The sequence below is a fragment of the Poecile atricapillus genome, chromosome Z (assembly GCF_030490865.1).
Source record: "Poecile atricapillus isolate bPoeAtr1 chromosome Z, bPoeAtr1.hap1, whole genome shotgun sequence".
NCBI lineage: Eukaryota > Metazoa > Chordata > Aves > Passeriformes > Paridae > Poecile > Poecile atricapillus.
In genome coordinates, this window is record NC_081289.1 from 101951425 (window position 1) to 101975793 (window position 24369).

At 38.0% G+C, this 24369-nt stretch overlaps 1 protein-coding gene across 6 annotated transcripts in view; it reads left to right on the forward strand.

Annotated features, from left to right (window-relative positions):
• Positions 1-24369, forward strand: part of SLC44A1 (solute carrier family 44 member 1) — a 73078-nt gene that overhangs the window by 34554 nt on the left and 14155 nt on the right. For all 6 annotated transcript variants that reach the window (XR_009276282.1, XR_009276283.1, XR_009276284.1 and 3 more), the window contains exons 5-13: positions 5580-5673; positions 10506-10675; positions 12486-12575; positions 14710-14837; positions 15853-16039; positions 17259-17424; positions 21727-21883; positions 22326-22409; positions 23476-23613. Coding sequence is in view for 2 of the 6 variants with exons in the window: in XM_058828232.1 (XP_058684215.1) it covers positions 5580-5673; positions 10506-10675; positions 12486-12575; positions 14710-14837; positions 15853-16039; positions 17259-17424; positions 21727-21883; positions 22326-22409; positions 23476-23613 (1214 nt within the window). In the remaining 4 variants the exon portion in view is untranslated. The remainder of the gene's footprint in view (positions 1-5579; positions 5674-10505; positions 10676-12485; positions 12576-14709; positions 14838-15852; positions 16040-17258; positions 17425-21726; positions 21884-22325; positions 22410-23475; positions 23614-24369) is intronic.

Below are 24369 nucleotides of genomic sequence, written 5' to 3' on the forward strand. Positions count from 1 at the left end.
AGCACAGGGCTAAGGATGGAGCCATTTGGAACCTCACTAGTGACAGGTTACACCAAGCCTGATGTCACTGCATTTACTATAACCCTTTGTGCCTGACCCATGAGCCAGTTGCTCACCCATCATGTGTTAATCCAGCTGTGGGCTGGACATTTTCTCATGGAGGATCCCGTGAGAGACACCATCAAAAACTTTACTGAAATCCAGAAAGATCACATCAATTGGCTTCCCTTGATCTACCAGGTGGGTTACCCTGTCCTAGAAGGTAGTCATGTTGGACATGCAGGACTTTACTCTCAAGAAGTTGAGCTGGCTGTGACAATGTCTATGGTGTCCTTTGGGTGTTTTTCAGAACTCCCAGAATAATCTTCTTCATAATTTTACCAGGCACTGAAGTGAGAGTGACAAGCCTGTAGTTTCCAAGATCATCCTTCTTGAACATTGAGACAACCTCAGCTAGCTTCCAGTCAGCTGGGAACTCCCCAGATACCCAAGACTGTTCAAAAATAATTGCAAGAGGCCTCACATCACCCAGCTCTTTGAGTATTCTTGGATGAATCCCATCGTGAAGCCACATAGATACATGAGGATCTAGCTGGAATAGCAAATGCTGCACAAATTCAGAGTCGGGTGGGAGTTTATCATAGCCATGGTCCTTCAGCTCTGGGCACTGGGACCTTCTAAGTCCATCACCAGTGTGAAAGACACAGGCAAAGAAATCATTAAACATGTCACATGTGTCATGTCACAAGTGCACAGTACATGCACAATGTCAGACTCAGAATGGAAGTTCATATAAATTACAAAAACTGTGGTTTGTGGTCTCTCAGGCTGCACGTTGCCACGTGTATGTGAGAATGCGGTAAGTGGAGCTGCTTGGAGCTCTTTGTAACTTAACATACTCCTAAACTCCCAAGATGACTGTGCTGCTCCTGGTACCGAAACTATTCCTGCTGACTCTGTATACTTTTGCATTTTTCTGCTTAAATCCTGGACACTGAATATGAGTCCATGTTTCTAGACCTGAAAGTCCTTGTTTTATATGCTGTTAATAAGTGTTGATAGATGGGTAGACACTGCTGAGCTCCCAGAATGGAATCCAAAACCTCTAGTATGCTTTCCAATACTATAAGTCAGGGACTATAAATGTCCTTTGTATCCTCTGTGGACTGCTCCTCTTATTGAATGATTTAGGGAAACTTACCATTTCTCAAACTGTAAACTCTTGATAGTAATGCTGCTTTAGCAGGGGTTTGTTTGTTGGTTTATAGCAAAACAAATTCAGGAAGTAAAGCTGTACTGGAACTCTGGTCTCTAAAGTATTTTTACCTAGGCACCTTTATTAGTTTGGACCTTCCTGTTTACTGTACTAATGTGGATAACAGGGCATTATGTCTTCTGTGCACAGTGTCTTCTGAGCACGCAAGACCTTCAATAACTTGCCTTCTTTGAATCTTTGAAGTAAAAATCCTGGCTTTCTACAGCATTTTAAAATATAAACTTAGGATAAATCCAGCTATTTTCTGTGACTGCCAGAGATAATGGCTGTTTAGCTCCTTACTAATCCAAACCTCAACAAAACAGAAAGGAGACTTAGAAAAGAAGTCTCTACAGCTAGGTTGGAAGTTTCTCTTTTGAGGTACTCGGCTCCAGTTATGTCTTCAATATATTCTAATGGCTGGAGCAATTCTATTCATTGAGAGAAACCATGGAACAGAAACCGTGGTCTGTCTCCATTGCGCCACTTTGTGTGTGAAACCACCAAATACAGAATTGTGGGACTGCAGTGTCCACACATGCTACTGTGTGCTCACTAATAGCCCAAACACTGATGCTCTGCATAATTTAGAAGCATTTTTCTTTGTTACAACACGTTGAGATCTGAAATCCAGTCCTTGTAGGACAGTTTGATGTAATTGCCTTAGGGTTTCTCCAGGAGAAATACGTGCATTGCTGTAGGAAGCAAAGGGTGTATTATTCCAGTGGTCTTTTAGTTTGTTCTCTGTATCCTGTTCATTCTGGTTTTGAAGCATTTATGAGTGATAATAATTTAGGAGTAAAAGTAGTGTCTTTGGTAAACGAATTATCTCAGTGAGGACTCAAATGTTTCCTTCAGCTTTTTCAGGCCTTACCACCTTGAACAGCAACAAAAAGATCAGCTGTGCTAGTCTCTAGTAACCCAGAGTAACTAATAGAGAGTGGAAGGTTTGATAATGCAGTTCATTCTTCTCTCTCACCTTAAGAAAGGAAAACTTCTGTTTAGTGATAAACACTAAATAGAATTAATACTATTTTTTGGTAATGAATCAGTTTTAAGTTTAATGTAAAGTGACATTATTCAAGCACACATTTAAATTCTAAAGCTCTCCTACACAGTATTAGAGAAGTTAGAAGGTTTTCAAAATATAAATAAATAAATATTTATGGAAATAGAGTTTCTGCCTAATTATTTGGGATGAAAGGACAAATAATATAATGTGCATTATTTCAGCTATGAGACTGATGGTTTCTTTAAATACAGGGTAGTTAATACCCTTTGTTTGACAAGCTCCATGTAAATAGTTTTCTGCTTGGCTGTGAGTAAAGTGTGCCCTGAGGTAGGCAAATGAAGGGAAAAGATCCATAGTAGCCCAAAATCAGTTCCCAGGGAAGACATGGTAGTGGCAACCTGAGCTGTCAGGCATGGCAGAAGGACATATACTGTTGGCTTCCAGAGGGACCTGTAAAGGTCTCCAGTTTGCTCTACAGCTAGGAGTGTATTGGGCTACCCTACAGGTCTTACTTCAATGGTTTGTGACCTGTATGCACATCAGGTTCTGGCATTTGATTTTGCTTCATTTACATTTCTGATCCAAACAGGTCTTCAGATGCACATTTATACAAGAGTTTCCTTTCCTCTCCATAGTAAAATCTACCCTTTTTCTCTCCTACCTGAACTGCTAGAAGTCAAAAGGGAGCATTGGCATCCACATACCAGTTCTGTCCCTTTGACTTGTTTAAATGTGGGGGCCTTTGCATTAGATACTTAAACTGTAGCTCACACTGGTCACTTGGCAGAATGGCCAAGCTGGATCCAAACACTGTGTACCATGAATCTATATACACTTGTCAACATTACATATATCCGACTTTTTCCAATAGAGCTCCTTGTTCTCACTGTAGAATCATAACCAGAGAGTAATTTAGGCTGGAAAACATCCTTAAGATCATAAAGTCCACCACAAAACCATTTACCTAAGCTCCACATCTCCACATCTTTTTAAGTACCTCCAGGGATGGGGGCTCAGCTACTTCCCTCGGCAGCAGGTTCCAATGCTTGACAACCCCTATGGTGAAGAAATTACTCTTAATACCCAATCTAAACTTTCCCTTGCACAGCTTGATGCCATTTCCTCTTGCCCTGTGTCTTGTTACTTTGGAAAAGAGGCCAACCCCTACCTGGCTACAGCCTCCTTCCAGGTAGTTGTAGAGAGTGGTAAGGTCACCCCCAAGCCTCCTTTTCTCCAGGCTAAACAACGCTAGATCCCTCAGTCACTCCTCATAAGACTTGTGTTCCAAGACCCTTCGTTAGCTCCACTGCCCTTCTCTGGACATACTCAGCCCCTCAGTGCCTTTCTTGTAGTGAGACATCCGGAACTGGACACAGCACTCAAGGTGTGGCTTCACCAGTACCCAGTACAGGGGGATGATCCCTGCCCTGCTCCTGCTGGCCACACTATTGCTGATACAGACCAGGATGCAATTGGCCTTCTTGGCCACCTGGGCACAGCTGGCTCATGTTCAACTGGCTGTCAACCATCTTTATAACTTATCTTTTCACATGTGTTCAAAGTAAAATAAGCAAAAATATCTGCAATCTTCTTTTTCCTTCTGTTTTTAAGATAAACCTGTAACACTCTCTACTGCTGGCCCTCCAACATGCAGAGCTGTTAGTAAATGAACGTGATCCAGAAGTTTTCATATCCACAAGAACAGATCCAAAACTTTTGCAGCAATATAGTGCCTTTTGTCCAAAAAGGACAAATTATTTTGGATACTTCATTTACAACTAAGATCTAAGGAATGTTGTTTTGCCTGATAATCTATTTTTCTCATACCATGTTTTCCATTTCCATAACAGATTAAGCAAGCAGAGGCATAAGAATTTGTATTAACAGTATAATTGAAAATGCATTTCAGATGTTTCACTTCATATATTCTCTTTGTAGGAAATCTAACTTTCTTCAGTAGTGCATTTAGTGGTTTGGACTGGCTTCCAAAAAACTATTTTGCAGAAGTGGTACTTAAATAGTGTTCCAGAGACTGCATTAGATAGAGAGCAGCTGAGGCAGCTAAGTAGGCTCTCTGCTCTTTCAGTCCATGAATAGATGAGGTCTCTTCATAGGGGTAGAAATGTAGCAATGATAGATAAAATTTCTGCAAATAATATTCTACAAATTCTACAAGTAATAGTTCTGTTTGGTGTAATGCAGGCCAAGATAAAGCTGTTTGTCAAAATTCTTGGTTTATTTTGGGTACTAGTGTATGTGTATTATCCACATATGGATTGCAGAACTCTCTTCTACAAACTGTTCCTGAAGAGGAGATTTTAATAATGGAAAGAATTGAATATTTATATTGATGATCAAGATTCAGATAAGTCCTTATTAAGATAAGTCCTTAGTGTGTTGCATAGGGGAAAAGGACATAAAAGCTAAGTATTAAAAGCCCTTGCACTTGGAAGTAAGCAATCTATTAGGAAACAAGCTTGGAAGGAAATTCATCTTTGGATAGGCAGCTTATATCATTGGAGGCTTCCTTACCTCTGCAATTTGTGACAGGGCTTCAATCTGATTTGGAAGTTGCTGATTTCCCAGAAGCATTGGGTCAGATGTTCAGTGTCTCCATTACAGATAAATTGAAAGAAATCCCTCCTAGGTAAGGCACTTCCATTAGGCAAGTGTCGGGTACAAAGGAAAACTTAATTTATGTTTGAATTTTGTTACAGGCAACTTGATCTTCACTGTACTGTACAAATTTGTTTACGGAGAAGCTTTTTAGAAGCTTTGGAATATGTAATGCAGAGCTTCTGTTTTTTCTCAGCCAACTTTCTAACTTTACCAGTTTGGGTTCTTTGTTCCTCTCCCTGAAATCTGTAGACCAGTTGTATTTTGAATATACATGCACAAAAAAACCCCTGCAAACCCACAAATATTTTCTTTATGTCATGAATGTTGTGTTATGCAATGCTCATGCATTAAAAATTAGGAAAAACATGGAATAGCAGGAGATGGGGGACTTCACAGTATTTTATGTTCTTCCTATTTACACCACATTGTGGATTAGTCTTTTCCACTCAGATACCCAAACTTTGGAAAACCTAAAGCTAGATGGAGAGTGTCATTGTATGCTACTGATGACCATGTTAGACTTGATTCACGACTTTACATGAGGAACTGTAGCAAAGCCTTGTGGTAATGACATGAGAAGATGCAGAATCACTACCTGTATCAGTTTTAATGCTATTTGCAAAAAATACAAATGTTTGATTTTTATATATTTTCCATACCAATCATTTATTTTTTTTTTTTACTTTTCAACAGGATCCACTCTGTGTAGCTATGAACTACAGCCATCAGAATATACTACAGACCCAAGGGCTGCCAAGTTATGTCCTAAATATCCTGTTCCAGAGAGGTAATATGATCATATGTCTGATTTGGGGTGGAGGGAGCAGAGATCTGTTTTGATCATGACAGTTCTGTAGAAAATACCAACACATGTTTACTCTTACGAGGTAGATGTTTTAGTGTATTATTACATATATTTCTAAAATTCTGGTTTATAAAAGGTAGTGAAAATAACAGTCAAAGAAAAACCCACATTATCCATGTATGTGTTCCTGAAACTATTGAGCTGATATCTTCAAAGTCTCTTGTCTCATGTGACTGACACTGTTCTAAGTATCAGCTGTTCTACTGCCTTTCACCCTATCTATAGCTGCCTAGCAGCAATGCAGATCTGAGACAATCATGGAACATTTTTAATTTTTGGGAGGAAAAATTATGTAGGGATGCACAGTTCTCTGCAGCATTCACTTCTTACACCTTACCTCAGCCACTAAGAAGCAATTTGCTTCATTTTTTACTCTTTCAGTCTGTAAATGACTAATATAAGGATCGAGTTAAGTACCAAAAAGAGGGCTATATTTTATTAACAGATCACTTTGAGATTTATTGTTTTAAATGTTACATTAGACTGCTGTTTGTGCAATAGGATTGGAAAGCTCATAGTTTCGTAAACTCTACTGGCTATGCTGCCTGGACCTCTGGAGATGAACATGGCTGAGAAAAGAAGTGTTAGCTGTTCTACACAGCCTTCTGTCAGTAATTGAACTAGCTCGAGAAGAACCACGTTGTGTTTTCTCAAAATTTAGCTTCTCAAATATACTCAGTAATGAGTGGCAACTGCAGAGTCTTTTCTTATGCATAGTTTTCTGTTACGTTTTTTGTAAATGTCATATTTGTCTGTTCTACAAGCTCTGATTTTAAGTCTTATACACATGGTAGCCTCTCTGCTGAATCTTTTTTTTTATATTATAGTGATAATTAGTGGCAGCTGGAATATTAACTTTTTTTTTTACTTTTCCCCATAGAGATTAGTATTCCATGCAGCTAGCCAGCTGTTACAGCAGTAATACAAAAACAAATGAAACCTTCAGTGCCAGCTTGTGTACTGAAAAGGCTTGTTAGTCCTAGTTTTTGCCAGAATTATATTGACTTCTCATTGTGTGTTCCCATGTCATTCAGTCTCAATGAATATAGCTTAGTAAGAAAACAGAAGAATAGAACAGTGTGTCAGAGGTCTAATGATGCTATGTAAATTCCTCGTAAAAACTACCTCATGTTATTTTAAATAAGCTATTGTATAGGTGGAATATTTCCCCTTTTTGATATGGTATTACTAAAATGTACGATATGTTTGAACATTTTTGAGATTGAATAGTCTGAACTTAATGCCCTAAGGCAAAAAAGGCCAACACTGTATCTATAAACCACTGCTTTTCAGGTTATTATAGTTAAATTATTTCAGTAAGTGTAATTTGAAGAAGAAATCAAATCCTGTTGAGACAACCAAATAAAAACACAACAGCTTGTAGACTGAGGCATTCAGGAAAAACTTACCTAAAAGTCACATTTGATCTGTCGTGATTTAACCCCATTCAGCAACCCAGACCCCCACAGTCAGTCGCTCACTTCCCCACCAGCAGGATTGGGGTGAGAACTGGAAGGGTAAAAAGTAGAAAGCTTGTGGGTTACTATAAAGATAGTTTTATAGGGGAAGGAAAGCTGCACACATAAGCAAAGCAAAACAAGGAATTAATTCATCACTTCCCATGAAGGCATGTGTTCAGCCATCTGCAGGAGAGCAGGGCCCCATCACGTACAACAGGTACTTGGGAAGACAAACACCATCACTTAAAACGTTCCTTCCTCTTCTTTCCCCCTTTTTATATCCTGCACATGATGCCGTGTGGTCTGGAATATCCCTTTGGTCAGTTGGGGTCACCTGTCCTGGCTGTGTCTCCTCCCAACCCCCCATGCACCCCCAATGCCCTTGCCAGCATGGCCGTATGCCATATTTCCTGCTTTCCAAAGCAGGAAAGGCCTTGGCTCTGTGTAAGCCCTGCTCAACCGTAACAAAAACTTCTGTGTATTATCAGTCCTGTGTTCAAAACAAATGCAAAACAAGCTCCATACCAGCTACTGTGAAGAAAATTAACCCTACCTCAGCTGAAACCAGTACAATCTGTCAAGGGTTATGAACCCTCTGATTCGCATTAGTTCCATGGTATGGAGGTAGCATATGGTGTGAAAATTGTCCCTTGATGTTTTCTGTTTGATGACCAGGCTTCTTCACAGCCTTCAGCTGAAGCTGTCAGTGGCCTCCTACTATCCATCTCCAAGGTATTAAGTCCAACTTTGACAGGGCAGTACAGTCTAGCAGTGCAGTTAGCAATATGTGTTTCTTCCACACCCAGCCTATATCAGCCTCTGTAGAACATGACTGCATGTTTAGAGGACCCTGGAAGAAAACCCGTCCAGTCCGCTGCAGTATTTATCTATAAACCAGCTGTGCTGAGCTGTGCCAAGGGACTGCCCTGTAGTAAAGAGCAGCTAGCAGTGGCATTTTGATCAGACTCCCCCTCCTCTTACACAGGTTGCCATACTACTCCTGTACATACACAGGGGTAGTGGTGAGAGGAAAAAACTCTTTGAAATCTAGTACCTGAGTAATCAGGTCTTCTAACTTCATTTGAATAGTGCTTTGAAAGTACAGCTTCTGACACCATCATCAGTTGGCTTGCAGTTTATTTGTTCTTGTTTATGATTAAGCATCATGCTTGCTATTCTTAGAAATTTGTAACTCTTTTACAGTAGGTTATATACCAAGATATAATCAAGAGTTCATATAAAATAGCAGAGGTCATGGAGCATAGATGTCTTATTTTGGTTTTTATTAGGACACTTTACCTCACCTACTCATTCAGTCAGAACCACTGGAGCAGAACCAGATCTCAAAAGTGGATTCTCAGGAGTCCCATTTACTCAAGAAAACTTGTAGGAACCAATATTTTTTTTTTTTAATTAATTAAAACAAACTTAGCAAATAATTACTGCACATGAAAATAGGTAATTTAAAATAGGTAGTGAAATTACTTTAGGTTAAGGAATATTAGATGACTGATATAAACTGATTCAAAAAGCGTGCTTTCTTCCATTGGGATGTGTTTTGGAAGAACACTTTAATCCCATTAGTGCCCTTTTCAAAGTGAATATTTTTGTATTTGTATGCAGGAATAACATTCTTTTGCCTACTTCCACCTCAAAATCTGGGCTTTGTTACTGGTAGCAACAACTTAAAAATGCTGTAGGCTTTCTGTAAAGTTGTAGCAGTTAACAATTAAATAAACCTTTCACATTTCAGTCTTTTGCAGTAATATGGCATATAATGAGCAGCAGTATCCCAAAATAGGTTATGTTTTAAGAGGCTAAGAGGATACATGGGCCACCTTTTAAGTAAGGTACACATCATTATGGGTTTAATTTGTTTTTTAACAACTGTGACTAATGTACAATTACTTGGCTGTGCTTAACTGCTGTATTCATTACTACCCAAAAGTACACCATCAATGTGAGCATCTCCAAATGCATTTACCTACTCAGCACAATAATCCTAGAACCATAAAATTGGCAATCATCAGTGACTTTAAACAAAAACCCAGGATCTACTAATTACCTAGAAATGGCAGGTGATCATAATTTCTCACAATTTCTTTACAAAATAGTTACACATTAATGGTTTTCAGCATGTCATCCTTTTTCCCCAGAAAAACAGTGGATGGGAAATATGTGCCTAAGGCAGCTGGTTTATTCACTGTGTGTTTAAAGTGGTGGTTAGAATTTTAGAAAGACATGGCCTTAAAGACATAGTTATTGAGGGCAGAAAATTGTTGATTTATAGGTCATTGCCAAAATAGGGAAACTGCAGAAGATTACATTCGTTGCTGCTACAGTCTACTGAAATCTTTTAAGTTAGGAAGATTGGGCAGGTGAAACAATAGAAAAGATTTTTTTTTCATTGTATCCAATTACAGGAAGGAACATGTAATTCATGTCTGAAATGTAATTGGGAATTGATTAAATGATGTAATAGGCCGCTTCTGAGATCTGACATAGTTTATGAGCAAGATAGACTGCTACTAAATGGGAGACTTTTAGAAAACAAAATTACCCACTTCTAAAGCAAAGTTTTTGTTCTCTTGTATCTTTCTCTGACAGACTTGACAGCAAGTTTTTCTGAGCTAAGTTTAGTGCATAGTTTCAGTAGTTTTTTGTGAGAGTGTTTCCAAAATGGTTCAAAGCAATAGAGGCATCCTGGCATGTTTTGCTTTAGTTTAACAAAGGTAATGAGTATAAACACTGTGATTCTAATATTCAATACAAGAACAAGCTTAGTATGGGGAAAGACTAGGAATAAATACTTTGGTTTTGCTTGGCAGCAGTTGTGAATGCTGATGTCCTTTAGCACAAAATATGTACTCTCAAGAAGAGTATTGTTATTCTGCAATTTCTTTTGCTGCAAATACGGAGCAGTATTCCATTCTAAACTGAGTGAAAGGCATTGTTTCAGCTGCTGGTTCACCACCTGACACTTGAAAGAAAGACATTTAAATGGAAATAGGAACATACACTTTCTGCACCGTGTCATTTAGGGGTGGGAGGATAATAATATCCTGTTGGAATGTACACTCCAGCCTCACAGGGTTATTTGTAAGAACTGCATCATTTTCCATTATGATCATCCTCATTTCAGCAGCACTTGTGCATTCAACACATGGTTTCTGGTTATGGTGTTATAAGGGTGGAATGATTGCATCTATTCACCTTTCATTTGTGTGTTGATGTGGCATTTATATTAAGTAGGAGTAATTTTTTTTTCTGATTTTTTTTTTCTTGTGTCACCAGTGCACCTATTCCATTCTTCCATCGCTGTGCTCCTGTGAACATTTCCTGCTATGCCAAGTTTGCAGAGGCCCTGATCACCTTTGTCAGTGACAGTAGTGTCTTACACAGGCTGATTAGTGGAGTTATGACCAGCAAAGAGATTATAATGGGACTTTGCTTGTTATCACTAGGTAATTGTTTTTCTCATTACTAGCTATTTCTTAGTGTACTCCATTAGGAGATTGTTAACACACTCTAACCACAGTATGAGCAAAAAGCATGTATAATAGTAACAATCCCTTAGAAAATTATTCAGAATGCTTTTTAAAAATTTTATTTGAGAGCTGAGTAACTTATTCATAGGTAATATACATATGCATTCCTGGTTTTGTTTCTCTTATACTGATTATGAAATAGAGGATGCATGGCTGTTAATTAGCCAACATTAGTTTTGATATAGTTAAGGGAGCATCCACTTTTTCTTAATTTTTATTATAGTATGCCCCTTTCCCATTTGTAGCAGTCATCTTCGACCAACTTGAATCCAAATCAGCCCTTTCCAAATAAAAAGGACAGGTTGAGAAATGCACAATAGCACACCCCTGTTGGATGTAGGGGTTTTCATTTGTTTCATTTAACAAACTTGCACAAAGATGAGAATTTTAATAGTGAAAAGAAGGAAATCAGGTTTCCATTTCTTGCATGGTATGTTACCTGCTTCTTCCCTTTCCTTCAAAATTAAAAGTTTCAGGTCTTTGAAAATCTCAGCCTTTGAGAGCTGGAAATTCTCAACAATACAGAGGTGCTGAATTGTTTCTATAGCGGTGAGATGCCTCTAGCCTATAGAGTGACACTTAGCACTAGACTGAAGAGCTGTTGTAACAAAGTCATGTTGTTTGAGGTGGAATGTTGCCCACCGACATAAATTGCTTTCCTAATGAGTCTATTTTACTCATACAAGGTATAAAATCTGAAATCCTAAAATGGGAGGATTGAGATATTAGCTATGCATATGAGCAGTGTATTGTTTACAAAGTAACACTGTAAAGTTGTATCAGATATAGGGGTCCTTTGTTTTCAGTTTGCTTTTGTGGTTAAAAAAAGGGGCAGGGGAAGGAAGGGAAAAAGAAAGGAAAAAAGAAGAGGATGGTAAATACCATTAACCCTCCCCATAAACACACACAAAACCACTGTGTATGTTTTCAACTGTAACTGGAAAGCTGTTTATTTTTACATCTTGACAGCTTCAGTATTTGTTAATAATGGTAGAAAACCATTTGGAATCGGAAAGCTAGTGGCTGATTCACAGTGCTGCTGTTCAGCTAGAGCTGAAAAAAGTAGTAAAGAATTTACATACAGTTAATTTAAAAAATAGTTTTCATAATTTCATAGTTAAACAGAAAACCATTAGTTTTCATAGTTAAAATAGTGGGTTAGACTATGATTCAAGAAGTTCTAGTGGCTTGCATGTAACTGCTGAACACAAATGTGTATGTGTTAAAATATGAGTATGCACTTGTATGCACCACTCACTTGGCCTTAGCTGTCTGTATAGTTTTTTACTTATGACTGGCATGACATTTTGGAATACACAGATATCATATTAACTGCTCTTGTTTGACATGTGCATTTGAGTGCAGACTCTGCTCTGGTCCTCAGGAGGTGTGCTCATGTTACCAGACTCAATATACTGTCATGTCTTGCTGTCTGTTTGGTCATTGTCCAAGTACATGTCTGTCTGTATGCACGCATAATGTCTTGTGTTTAATATATCATGTAAATGTATTTATGCTCTCTTTGTTTTAATCAATATTATCAAAGCAGAAGTTGTAGAGGTGCCTGATTTTCCTAAATATCTATTCAGTGAGTCTGTAAGTCTCAAAAACAAATGTCTAAAAATTCTGTTGGAAGGCAATTATCTTAGTACAGTGGGAACATTAGGAATGCTGTATCTACTTTTGAAGTAATTAGTCTGCTTATATTGTTTGTCTTCTTTTGCAGTGTTGTCCATGATTTTGATGGTTATAATAAGGTACATTTCAAGAGTCCTTGTCTGGATTTTAACAATTCTTGTCATTCTGGGATCACTTGGTAAGTCTTGTTTGTCTCCCAATTTGAGTGCCCAGTTCTAATCCTTGTGCTCTATGTCGTCAGCCCAGCTACATCACACACAGACCTTGGATCATGCATTTCCCCGCAGCCTTTTTTTTTTTGAGTCCCTTTCAAGATGCACATCAAAAATGTCACCTTAGTAATTGCAGATCTCTCTCAGAGAGTACATTGCTCCTTGAATATTTGCACGCCCTGCTTGGCAAGCAGTCTTCATGTCTGTGTAGCTCACTAGAGCCCACAACTGTTACTGCAGCAGATTCCTCACAGCACAACACTTAGCACAACCCTAAATGTTGCCTACTTCTTAACCTGCCTTCCAAACAGGTCAGCAAGGCAGCTAAGCCTGGGTGTGTCTGACGGCACTCCCACATCGCAGCTGGTGCATGAAGAAATCAAAGGGCAGCTATTGTTTATGCAGCTGAATATATTTACAGCTCTGACATGTTCATCAGCCATCAATTCTTTGAGTAGCTCTTTAAGATGTGTTCTTGAAGAGAGGAAGTAAAGGTGTTTGTCTAGCAATATTTAATAAAATCCTTGTATTTCCATATGACCCAGGAAGACCTGCATGACCTAGATCATGTGTGAAATGCAACCAGCCATGCTGTCTTGGGAACGACCAAAGGTTGTCTCTTCCAAAGTGATGTAGTTTATGGGAAAACAGTCTTATTTTATCATACTAGCTTTTAAATTCATAAAACTAAAGTTTTCTACACTTACTACTGACTAGCTAAGCCAAAATTTCTGGGCAGATGACAGTAGGGAAGGAAAAAAATAGAATAATCATATTAGGAAGCACTAGTGATTTAATTCTTGCAATTCATGACTGCAATGGATGGATAAAATCAGGAGACTATATATTTTTCAGGATCACTTTGGTTTTCTGATTAATGGCCTCACAATCTATGACCAGGGAAAGGAAAAATACAGAAATAGAATATTTTTCATTTATATTCTCTTTAGAAGCTGAGCAACCATGTTGAGTGAAAGAGATGAATGCCTTATCTTACTGGCATCTATTACTATGTTCTATGTTCTAAAAAGTTTCATTCATTACATGGCTTGAATAAAAAACTGTCCTTTATGACATTCCTGCTTGTTCTGTCTTGACTGTTTGTTTAGGAGATGTCAAAAGAGATTCTTCATTTTAGGCCTGAACGTGGTATGTTCAGCAAAAACATGTGATCACAGAATCACAGCATGGGTAAGGTTGGAAGGGACCACCTGATGGAGGTTCATCTGGTCCAACCTCCCTGCTAAGCTTATGCATTTGATTCAGAAATACCAGCAGAACAGAGAAGTACACTTAAAAGAGAAAAGAAATTTATCAGAGAGGAGAGGTTATCTCCCTGAGGGGCTGGAGACCTTTGTTAAGACAAAATTCTACCTTGGAAAAGCAGCTAGAGTAGGAGAATGTTTTTCTGGCCATAAGGCTAGGATTAACATGACAGAGGTGAGAAGATAGTACATTGTCTTTACCTCCTGTGCCTTTTATGAGTGCTTTCTCCAGTGTCCAAGATATTGTCTGAAGCAAGTTTAGCTACATATTGTGAAGGTGCTGTTTCCAGCAACAGGCTGATGCTTGTTGTTTGCATTAGTGTTCCCAGGAATGGCAGACTCCTTGTTTCATTGTTCTTGTTACTTCACATCCTAATCCAAGGTCCATCTCTGTTGCCCCTCCTAAATTCTTACTCCCTGCATTGTTGTACACACGTATATATTCATATGTACAGTCTACAACAGAACTATTTATTCTTCCTTTTGTTCTTTTATTACTTGACTAGTGGGAGCTGTGCTAGTCATTGTCAGGGCTCCCCATGAAGTAGTCCTTCAATGCAGTTTACCCTAAAACACAGAGTCAAGGTTCTTCAAGTCTCTTAAGTGGTCATAGTATGGTGAGACTGTGAAAAAGAGTATGTTCACTTGAGAAGAGGGCAACAGAGGAGAACTAGATACTTCTCCCTCCTCTCAAGTTCCTGTTGGGTTGAGCATCAGTGCTCTTGAGTATTCAGTACCAGACTAGATTTAAAAGGGAAGAACATCTTTATTTCTCTGGGACAAGACAGAAGATGGATCATTCATTTATCCTTTTTGTTTTCTCACTAAAACATAGGTGGTACAGGAGTCCTGTGGTGGCTCTATGCTAAACAACGAATATCTGCTGGTGCTCTTGAGACCCAGATAGCCAAAGACAATCTTCAGGCTCTCTTGATCTATGCCATTGCAGCTACAGTCTTCACGGTATGCTTTGATAATGATTGTATAATTTTCTTGTTTTTTCTGTTGGTGTCTATTTTTTTATTCAGGTGAAAGCATTGTATTGCACACATTCTGGGAGAGTTTATTTCTGCCACAATTTCTGTTGAAGTGATTTTCTTTCATTATGTTATTTTTTAAACTTTCAGGAATTGTTCTCTAACACCTGATTATGAGCCAGGGGAGACTTTCTAGGAACTGTTCTCTAATATCTGATTTTGAGTCAGGAGAGACTTTCTAACCCTGCAGCTACTTTTATCTACTGTAAGATATCCACAGGGACTTCCCAGAATAGGTATGATATTGGACTGCCAATCCAAAGAGATTTTTCTTAGGTTCTCAGTTCAGAGGTACTTAGTAATTTCAATGTATTTAAAAGTCCTTAACCTACTTTTGAAAGAAGTTATACTCAAATCATTGTGAACTGAAATACTAACAACAGTTGAACCAGTTATCTTCTTTGGGCCTTGCTGTTCATTTCAGAGTCACTGAATTTACTACCAAAAACTGACAATTTTTGACTAACTTTGCAGGAATTGTAGACTTCCTCTTCTGTTCTTGTTGCTTCACATCCTAATCCAAAAGTTCCTCTCCATTCCCTCTCCTAGATTCTTACTCTCTAGTTATTATGCACATATATACATACATCTTATAAAACCACCACACCACGGTCAGATAAAAATTTTAAATTACCTTTTTTAAAGGTAATTAAAGGTTAAAACTTGCTGATTTCACTGCTTTGTAAAACATAATTGATCTTATCTCATAAGCTTAAAGCTGATGATGATTCCAAATACATAATTATGAGAATGAAATTCCCCAAAAGTATAACTTGGAAAGTAATTTATTACCAGAAGAAGCTGATAGAGGTTTTACATTTTGATCTTGTGATCTTAAAGTATGTGTTAACTTAGTGTGTTTGAATATCCTAGCTGTGCAAAATAATACCTTGATTCTGTTTCAGCACTCTAAAATGTGATTTGGAAACTTCCCCCTCTAGGTTATCTTGTTCTTGATCATGTTAGTTATGCGCAAAAGAGTAGCTCTCACCATTGCCTTGTTCCATGTGGCTGGCAAGGTCTTCATACACCTGCCGCTGTTAGTCTTCCAGCCATTTTGGACTTTCTTTGTGCTTATCCTCTTCTGGACATACTGGATCACAGTCCTGCTTTTTCTTGGTACTACAGGTAAGCAGTCACTTACTTTAAATAAATTTCACTTCATTTTTGTATGATTTCAAGCAGTTGACTAAAAAGCCTCTGAGAATCTCAAAGGAAAAAGCCCACTTGTTGTGCTTCTATTTCTGTCTGCTTCACTGACTTCAGAACATTGTTTAAAGAAGGTTATTGTACATTTAAGCCTTCATTCCCAGCATGGTACTTTATGCATTAGGCTGGCTTTTTGATTTGATACAAGTTGGCTTGCTGCAAACCTTGAGACTCTATTAATAAAACTGCTCTAGCATTTTTTCAAATAATTCCCTCTAATTTTACACACACAAGTTAAAGACAGCATAATCTTGGAGTCACCAGGTATTGTAGATGGTACTCACGCAGGTGAGTACACAGTAAGGGAAGGGCCGTTGCACACAATTAATGTCTCCCACAGTGTAAATACTGTGATTTTAGTTTTCAGTGGTTTGTAACTTATGTGCCCAGTATCATTCCTGAATCATGAGGGAGATTTTTCTGCTGTTTGTACACTGTGTTCTGAAAGCAGCCATGTACTCCTAATTCCTGCTTGCTCTTCAGTATATAGAAGGTAAAAGCTTTGTTTGTATTCAGGGTCTGACAAGAGCTTCTAGAATTAATCAGTCCTATAGGTCTAAAGGTCTAAATCTTAGTTACTTCAGCTAAAAAATCCCACAGCAGATGCTTTTTAAAAAGTCTGCTATTTTGCAGTACATTGTAGGCAACAGAGATTGTCATTCATTATTAAATGTCTTAAAATTTTGAAATGTGTTGTTTGCTACTGATCCAAAAGTAGCAGTGTTTCAAGTCACAAAGCTATTTTGCAGTAATACAAGATAAATATTTTTCATATCCTGAGCTCTTAGTAAGTGTTGGAGGCAATAGAATTCATGTGTTCTTGTTCTCATTACTGTTGGAATTTCTGGTTTTCATTGTTTGCTGTGCTATGCACAGAAAATGGTCACCACTTAAAGTCTCAGCCCTGTGCTTCACTTTCTGAGTCAGACCACTGCACAGGCACTAAATTTGTAGCAGAATGTAGTCTGATATTAAGCTAATCTTTCTTACGAGCAGTCTTCCTAAACATGGCATTTAAAACTATGAGTAGAAACTAGAGGGCTTTCTGCTGTAACTGGTTATGAACTGCTACCATATGATTCCTTCATTATGAGTTGATGTAAGCATCATTTTCTTTTCTACTCTCATTTATTTCTAGGTAGTCCTGTCCCAAATGAAGAAGGATTTGTTGAATTTCGGATGGCAGGTCCTTTGAAATACATGTGGTGGTACCATGTAGTGGGACTCATCTGGATCAGCGAGTTCATCCTAGCCTGTCAGCAGATGACAGTAGCAGGAGCTGTTGTGACATACTATTTTACAAGGTAAGGATAACTAACATAGCTCTATCATGAGCAGCCTCTTTGACTTAGCAGAAGTAATGAGCAGCAGGGTTTCTGGAGGGAACATTTGTGTCCATTGTGAAAGCAGGTGAACAGTTAAATTGCCTTGACTCTTACTAAATCATGCGAAGTTCTGAACTGTCTGTTTTGCCATTCATAGACGGTGTTCTTGACATATAAGACTTTAAGTCTTACTTGCCTTGTAACCTGTGCACATTCTACAGACATGGGTGGTAGTGTACAAAGCAGGATGCGCCTAGAAGGTCATCTGTTTTGCTAATAAGTAATGCTGGTAAGATCTGTAGAGGCTAAAAAAATAATGAAAGCAATTTATTAGTATTTTAATTGCAAAACAGTGCCCTTTAAATTATTTACGGTGCTTCACTTACCTTCATTTACCTACATTCATTTATCTTTCTTTCACAGGATTACTTAAGATCTTATTAGATTCACATTTACTTATAGATTCTGACAAGATCATATACAAATAATAATTAATGTAAAATTTTAAAGCTCTGTATTTCATTGCTGTATTTGTGAACTAAATTCTGTATCAGTATTTTTTAATAATATATGCAGATATTTTTCAAGTGCATGATTCAGATCACAAATGTTTAATTGGTTTGTCTTTTTAATTGAGGCTGTTATCTGAACTACATTTGACTCCTTTTCTGCCCTACTCTTAAAACAACAGCAAAAGCAAGGAGTCAGTTTATTGTGCTGTCAGAAATTTTGTTATTTTATTAATTATGAAGTTCTCCAGTATACCAATTAAATACATCTATGAAGTTATTACAAGATGTTACAGGGATGTAATCTTGTGAATAACTCAACTAGATTGAGTATGGAATGAGGAAAGAGAACAACTCTGCATTGAAATAGATTGCTTAGCAACGTGTATGCTTCATCTGTAAGTTTATGTATTTCCTGTTACCTGAGGGTAAATGATTTTTATTTTATCCATGCCCTGTAATTCTATAACAGCAATTTTATTTTAAGTTAGTAAATACTCATTTCTCTCTACTGTTACCTTTTTTTACATTTTAAGGTACAATCATAATTTGAAAAGTGACTTACAAAAATGGAAAATGCATTAATTTGCACTTAGCCATTATTTTGCATATGAGCAGCTTTCCGAGTCAAATGAGGTGAGGTTATCCATGGAGAAATGTTTTATACGTGTTCACTGCTCATTCACCTTAGCCAGATGGATTCCTTTCAACTCGGGCAATAACAGGCCTCAAAGTGTTTTCATACAGACTTTGCCCTGAAAATGAGGAAGTGTTTGGGTTGCCTCGGCATAAGATTCAAGCAATTTAGTGATTGTGCCTAGCAGGGAGTAAAATTTGTCTTCCCAAAAGCTAATTGGAAGAAAATACAGGGTAAACCTATTTTAATCATTAACATCTCATGATTACATGATGCAGATATTCGTTTCATGGAATGAGGAATCTACTTTTGGTTTCTTTTCTGAATGACATTCTCATCTCTTCCAAGCCGGGGAGATCCTTTATTTTTTGAATGTTAGCACATGTTTCTTAATATGCTATTATTATTATGCTATCATGCTATTATTTCTAATAAAGAAGAAGAGCTGTGCTTTGAATGTTTAATTAGTGTTATTCTTTGAGAGAGATGTGTGAGTTTCTTGGTAGAAAAGAAAAATAGCTTGAAACTGTGAACATGAGTATTTATCTGATAAATAAAAATACTATAGTTACATTGCATTAAATAACTTGTTTTAAGGCTCAACCCTTGGTACCTTGAGGATATAATAGCTAAATCAGAAGTGCAAAAAATCTGAGCAAAGACTTTACCTGATCAAATAGTAACATTCTCTCCAAAGTCTACACAAAGATCTCCAAAAGAACAAGAGAGGGGAAGACAAGTTTTCAGTATGACTAAAAAAGTATTAGCACAGTTTTTTTACTGTTTTGGAAGATTCTGAATTGCACACCATCCAATGCAACCTTATGGGAATTTCCAGTTGTGAACAGTGGTAATGCAGCCAACTGCTAGTAAGACTACCTCTCACCAATGAGTGTTTTTTGATTACTCAGAGAATCACCAGCCAAGGTACTGGCAAAAGCCAGTTAATGTAGAAGTTAAAGTGGGACAGAGTTCATTGACAAGATTCACTCTACTACTTAGTGGATGATTAAAGCCCACTTTAAAAAGGAAAAGTAGGACTAAAATCAATTAATCTAAAATAAAACCTGAAGTTATTTATGTGGAAGCTGGGGATAGGAAAAGGTTAAGGATGAGAAAGGATAAGGGTAAAAAGGAATGAAGGAGACTCTCTCATTGAATCACAAGAGTAAGAGTGGGCCCCCATGCCACTCTTAGCCCCAGACTTGGCCAACAGTTTAGGCCTAAAGATTAAAACAGCACTTAATATCACTTAATAGCAGAATTTAACGAACTTAACAAAAGTCTATGGAATTTACTATGAGCACAACAATAACTCAGTTACTTAAACCTGACTTACCAGTGTAGCATTCATAGTACATTTACTGAAGCACATTCACACTCATATATGTAGATACAAGGTATAGACCCATAAAAACTTCTCTCAAGTTCAGTGAAATGCTCAGGTCGGATGCCTCTGCACCTTCTCAACAGGTGAAGGCTGAGGCTTGAGGAGTGGGGTGTCAGCCCAGGTTCTGTTAGCAGCATTTGACGTTGGCCCTCTGAGTATCACAGACTTGAGTGTTCAGTGGCTCAGAGAGGTCCCACTCAGAGGGAGATGCTGGTCATAGCCCACTGTGGTCCAGGAGTTTAAGGGGTTGCAAGAGAATTGGCTTTAGTCATAGTAATTTTCCATCCTGTCCACAGTTCAGGTCTGTAACGTGATTTGAAAGTTCAGTAATAGAAACGTTGTTCTCCCTGTTGATGTTTGGGCACAAAAAATAAGTTTATGAGGCTATTTATTTTAAAACAGGAGCTTGTTAGACAGGACAAGTTCTTGGGTGCAGACCATGTTTCTGATAAGTTCAAGAAGCTGAGCCCAGGTGTTCTTTGTCAAGACAAGGGTCTACGAAGCATTTCTGTAATCATAATGCAGCCCAAGGCGAGAGGGGGCAAAGGGAATGCACCACCACACTACTCATATGTGTTATGAATCGATTTAAACACAGAAGAGCAAAGACAATTAAGTTTCTGTGAATAAAACGGATCAACCCCAGAAAGGTTCGAAATATACTCCAAAACTTGATTAAAACCAGAGGTTAGATGTTGGTGCCAAAAAAAAGTTGATACATTTTCTTTGATAGTAAAACAGGCAAAGGGAAATAAAAAGAAATATGTAGAAAAAGAGCAGAGAGAGGAACAGGGAGAGGGACAGGGGTTAGGTAGAAACATACCATCCTTCCAAGGATCCCAATGACATCTCGTGACTTCCCTCCATCTGGTCTTCTTGGTGGTGAGGGTTCCCCGCCCCTCCAAAAATTATAGAATCCAATGGATTAATGTACATTTAGGCCAGGTGGGAATGCCTAGAGAGGGCAAATTTAACACTGGCCCTTGCAGCACTGTGGTTCTGTAGCATCATGTTGCAGTGCTTGGGATCTGGGGGCCCCTTGTAGGTGGAACTTTTGATGGGCCTTGACATCCCCTCTGCTGTCATTCACATCGATGTCCTGTAGTTGCAGCTTTGCCAGGTGAAGAAATGACTACAGCCAGGCAGATCTGCACAGTGAAATATTGGCATTTACTTGCCTCTCACTAGAGGCCTTTTTCACCACACACCCAAAACTTCTCCCTCCCACCCTGTCCTTTGAGTGAGGGTCTATTCGAGCCTGGCAGCTGATAGCCCTGGGGCTGTGGGCTCCACCCCAAAAGTGGGAGGCTTAACACTCCTGTAAATGTATTCTTTTCCCCCAGCCCAGAATTGAGTCACTTTATCTTAGTCTCCATCAACTTGCAGTCCAGAGCCTCAGTCAGGAGGCTCGTTGAGGGTGTGGTAGTCTTCCATGCAGCTTTTGTTATAAAGTTTTGCTGTAATAGGCAAAGTCCTTTCATAAAAATTCTTAAGCCATAAACATTTCAGTGCCTGACAGTATGACATACCCATTCCTTATCCTAATCCTGTATTAGGGGGAAATCTGTGAGTTGCACTCACAGACTCCACTCCACTCTGTGACAGAGTGAGCAATATATCCTGAAAGGTATTAATAGGACAATATATTCCTTTTGCACATTGTTTTACTGAGAATTTGTAGCGGTTCTAGATGGCATCACATAAATACTGATCGTTCTACTAAATTTTTTTTCTCTTTTCAACAGGGAAAAAAGAAATCTGCCATTTACTCCCATTCTGGCATCTGTTAATCGCCTTGTTTGTTACCACCTAGGAACTGTAGCAAAGGGGTCTTTTATTATCACACTAGTGAAGATACCCCGAATGATTCTTATGTATATTCACACACAACTCAAAGGAAAGGTAAGAGAACAAGATTCCATTTTCTTACCAAAACCCAAGGCTTGATATGCTTACCTGTTTATTTAGTCAATGTGGAAGGTTGGAAGTCTTGTTTTGGGATAGATCAGGGGTAAGAAGAAATTCTTCACTATGAGGGTGGGGAGGCACTAGAACAGGTTAGCCCGAGAAGTTGTGGATATCCCATCCCTGGAAGTGTTCTGGGTCATGTTGGATGAGGTTTAGTGCAACCTGGTGTAGTAAAAGGTGTCCCTGCCTGTGATGTTGGGAGTTCCTTCCAACCCAAACCATCCTATTGTTCTATGAATATTTAGACTTACAGGACCATGGGACTGATACAGATTGCTTAAGTTAGCAGGCTGAGTATCAGTTACTGAAACACAAGGAAACATTGTTTCCATAAAAAGTCTTTATCCATGTTTTCCCTCATTCTGTGCTTTTCTAGGAAAATGCTTGTGCTCGCTGTATGCTTAAAGCCTGCATTTGCTGCCTTTGGTGTCTAGAAAAGTGCCTGACATATTTAAACCAGGTAAGATTTTCCATATTTAAGTTTTATGTAAGGGCTGATATTAGTATATATATTCCCAGAGTGCAATCTGATGCTAACACATAATGTATTGTACTTTGGAATTGAACTTGAATGACAATACTTCAGTCTTCTTTAATGAAATGACACTGCAAAATCACTACATTGGCCTTTGGAAGATAAACAAGAACTAAAAAATATTCGTCTTTGTGAGCAAGGTTTCTCAAGTTTATAACAATGTATTTAGTGGTTAGAGACCTTCCCCTTTATGTCTATTCAGTTGAACCATCTGAGTTTCAAAATATTTTTGCTATGAAAAGAGAATTAGGCTTATATGAAACATATAAGCTTATAAGCTTATATGTTTAATATTTAAGATTCTCACAGTGTAAAAATGATACAAAACATCAAATTATCATCATCTACAAATGGAAAAAAGAGATGCAAAGTACAACACACTAGGTGGTCCTTGTAAAAGACCCCTTGTAAAATCAGGCTTATGGGCCATAAATATCACATAAATAAATATATTGTACATAATATCTCTTTCACTGTTGTTCATTTTTTTGTTTGTGGAAATGTAGGAAAAAAAAAATCATAAGAAAGCATTTTAAACGTCCCAGTGTAATCCTTGAAAACTGTCCTCACTAACCTTGAATCCAGTCCAGTTAAGTACTTAGAAATTATCTTGGTTGACTTGTATAACACTCAGATTATTTTGTATTTCCAGATTTTTTTTTGGAACTGTTTAATTTCTGTAGCTATGCTACTGTTCACCTCCTCCTGCAGAGAAATTGCAAATTCTGTTTAATGAGTTTTTTTGAACAAACTTGTTAATGCATAAATTATGAGCAAGAGAGGAGAAGAATAGTAATTCTTTATTTCATATAATCTTCTGTCAGCTGGTTCATATTGCTTGATTCAACAACTCTCAAGGGAGTTTTTGTTCATTAAAATCATATGATGAATGTGTCTTACTCAGAAACTGTATCTTCCCCCTCACCTTCGCCATCATCCATCTGAAATACCTGATCATTCTATGAATAAATCTTCAATCTCCTTTTCTCAGAATGCATATACAGCCACAGCTATCAACAGCACCAATTTCTGCACCTCAGCAAAGGATGCCTTTGTTATCCTAGTGGAAAATGCTTTGCGAGTGGCTGCCATAAACACAGTTGGGGATTTTATGCTGTTTCTAGGAAAGGTATGTCTGCTGCGTACAGCTGTTACAGACCTATGTAGAAGCAATCTTTCTTTAGCATTGGTTTGAACTCCAAAGTGCCTTAAAAATCCTGTTTCTTAGTGTGCACTTTATTGCATCTAGTTGCATCATATCAGGAAGGGACCATCCAGGACAGGGAGGATAAACAGATGATCCACTTAAATTTACTAAAAGTGACTAGAGAGGAATAGCTGAAGTTTATGATACCTAGTACATTATTTTTTTAGGGAGTCAAGAGTAAAGTGATTAGAAAGTCTAAGGTTTTGCTTTTGTGGTTAAGACACAGAATTGTAAGGAAATTAAGCTTTTCCTTTAAATTCTGTTTAGTATGGGCTTTTTAGGTTTATCTTGAAAATTGGACATATTTTTGATCACCTTTTATGACAAAGTCATACTGGAAGAGTACAGAAGCCTGCTATGAGGAACTGCCAGCTCAAGCAACTTAGTTCTACTCTGAGAATTAAAAGGAGACTTGAATAATTTCTGTGATCAGTCGACTTTTTGGGTTTCCAGGTAATGGAGATACACTGTATGGAAATGTAATCCAGTGAATTACTTCTATCCTTTGAAATGCCATAATTTACTGAAACAGTTAATACCAGTCTACTTAAATCATTTGTGCCTAAGTATCTGGGCACTGGTTGGACTGATCTTGATTCGTTATTGCATTCCTCCACTTTTGTTAAATCAGAGTACAGCGGGCTGAACTTTGAATCCAGTAACTGAGTAAGATCTGAG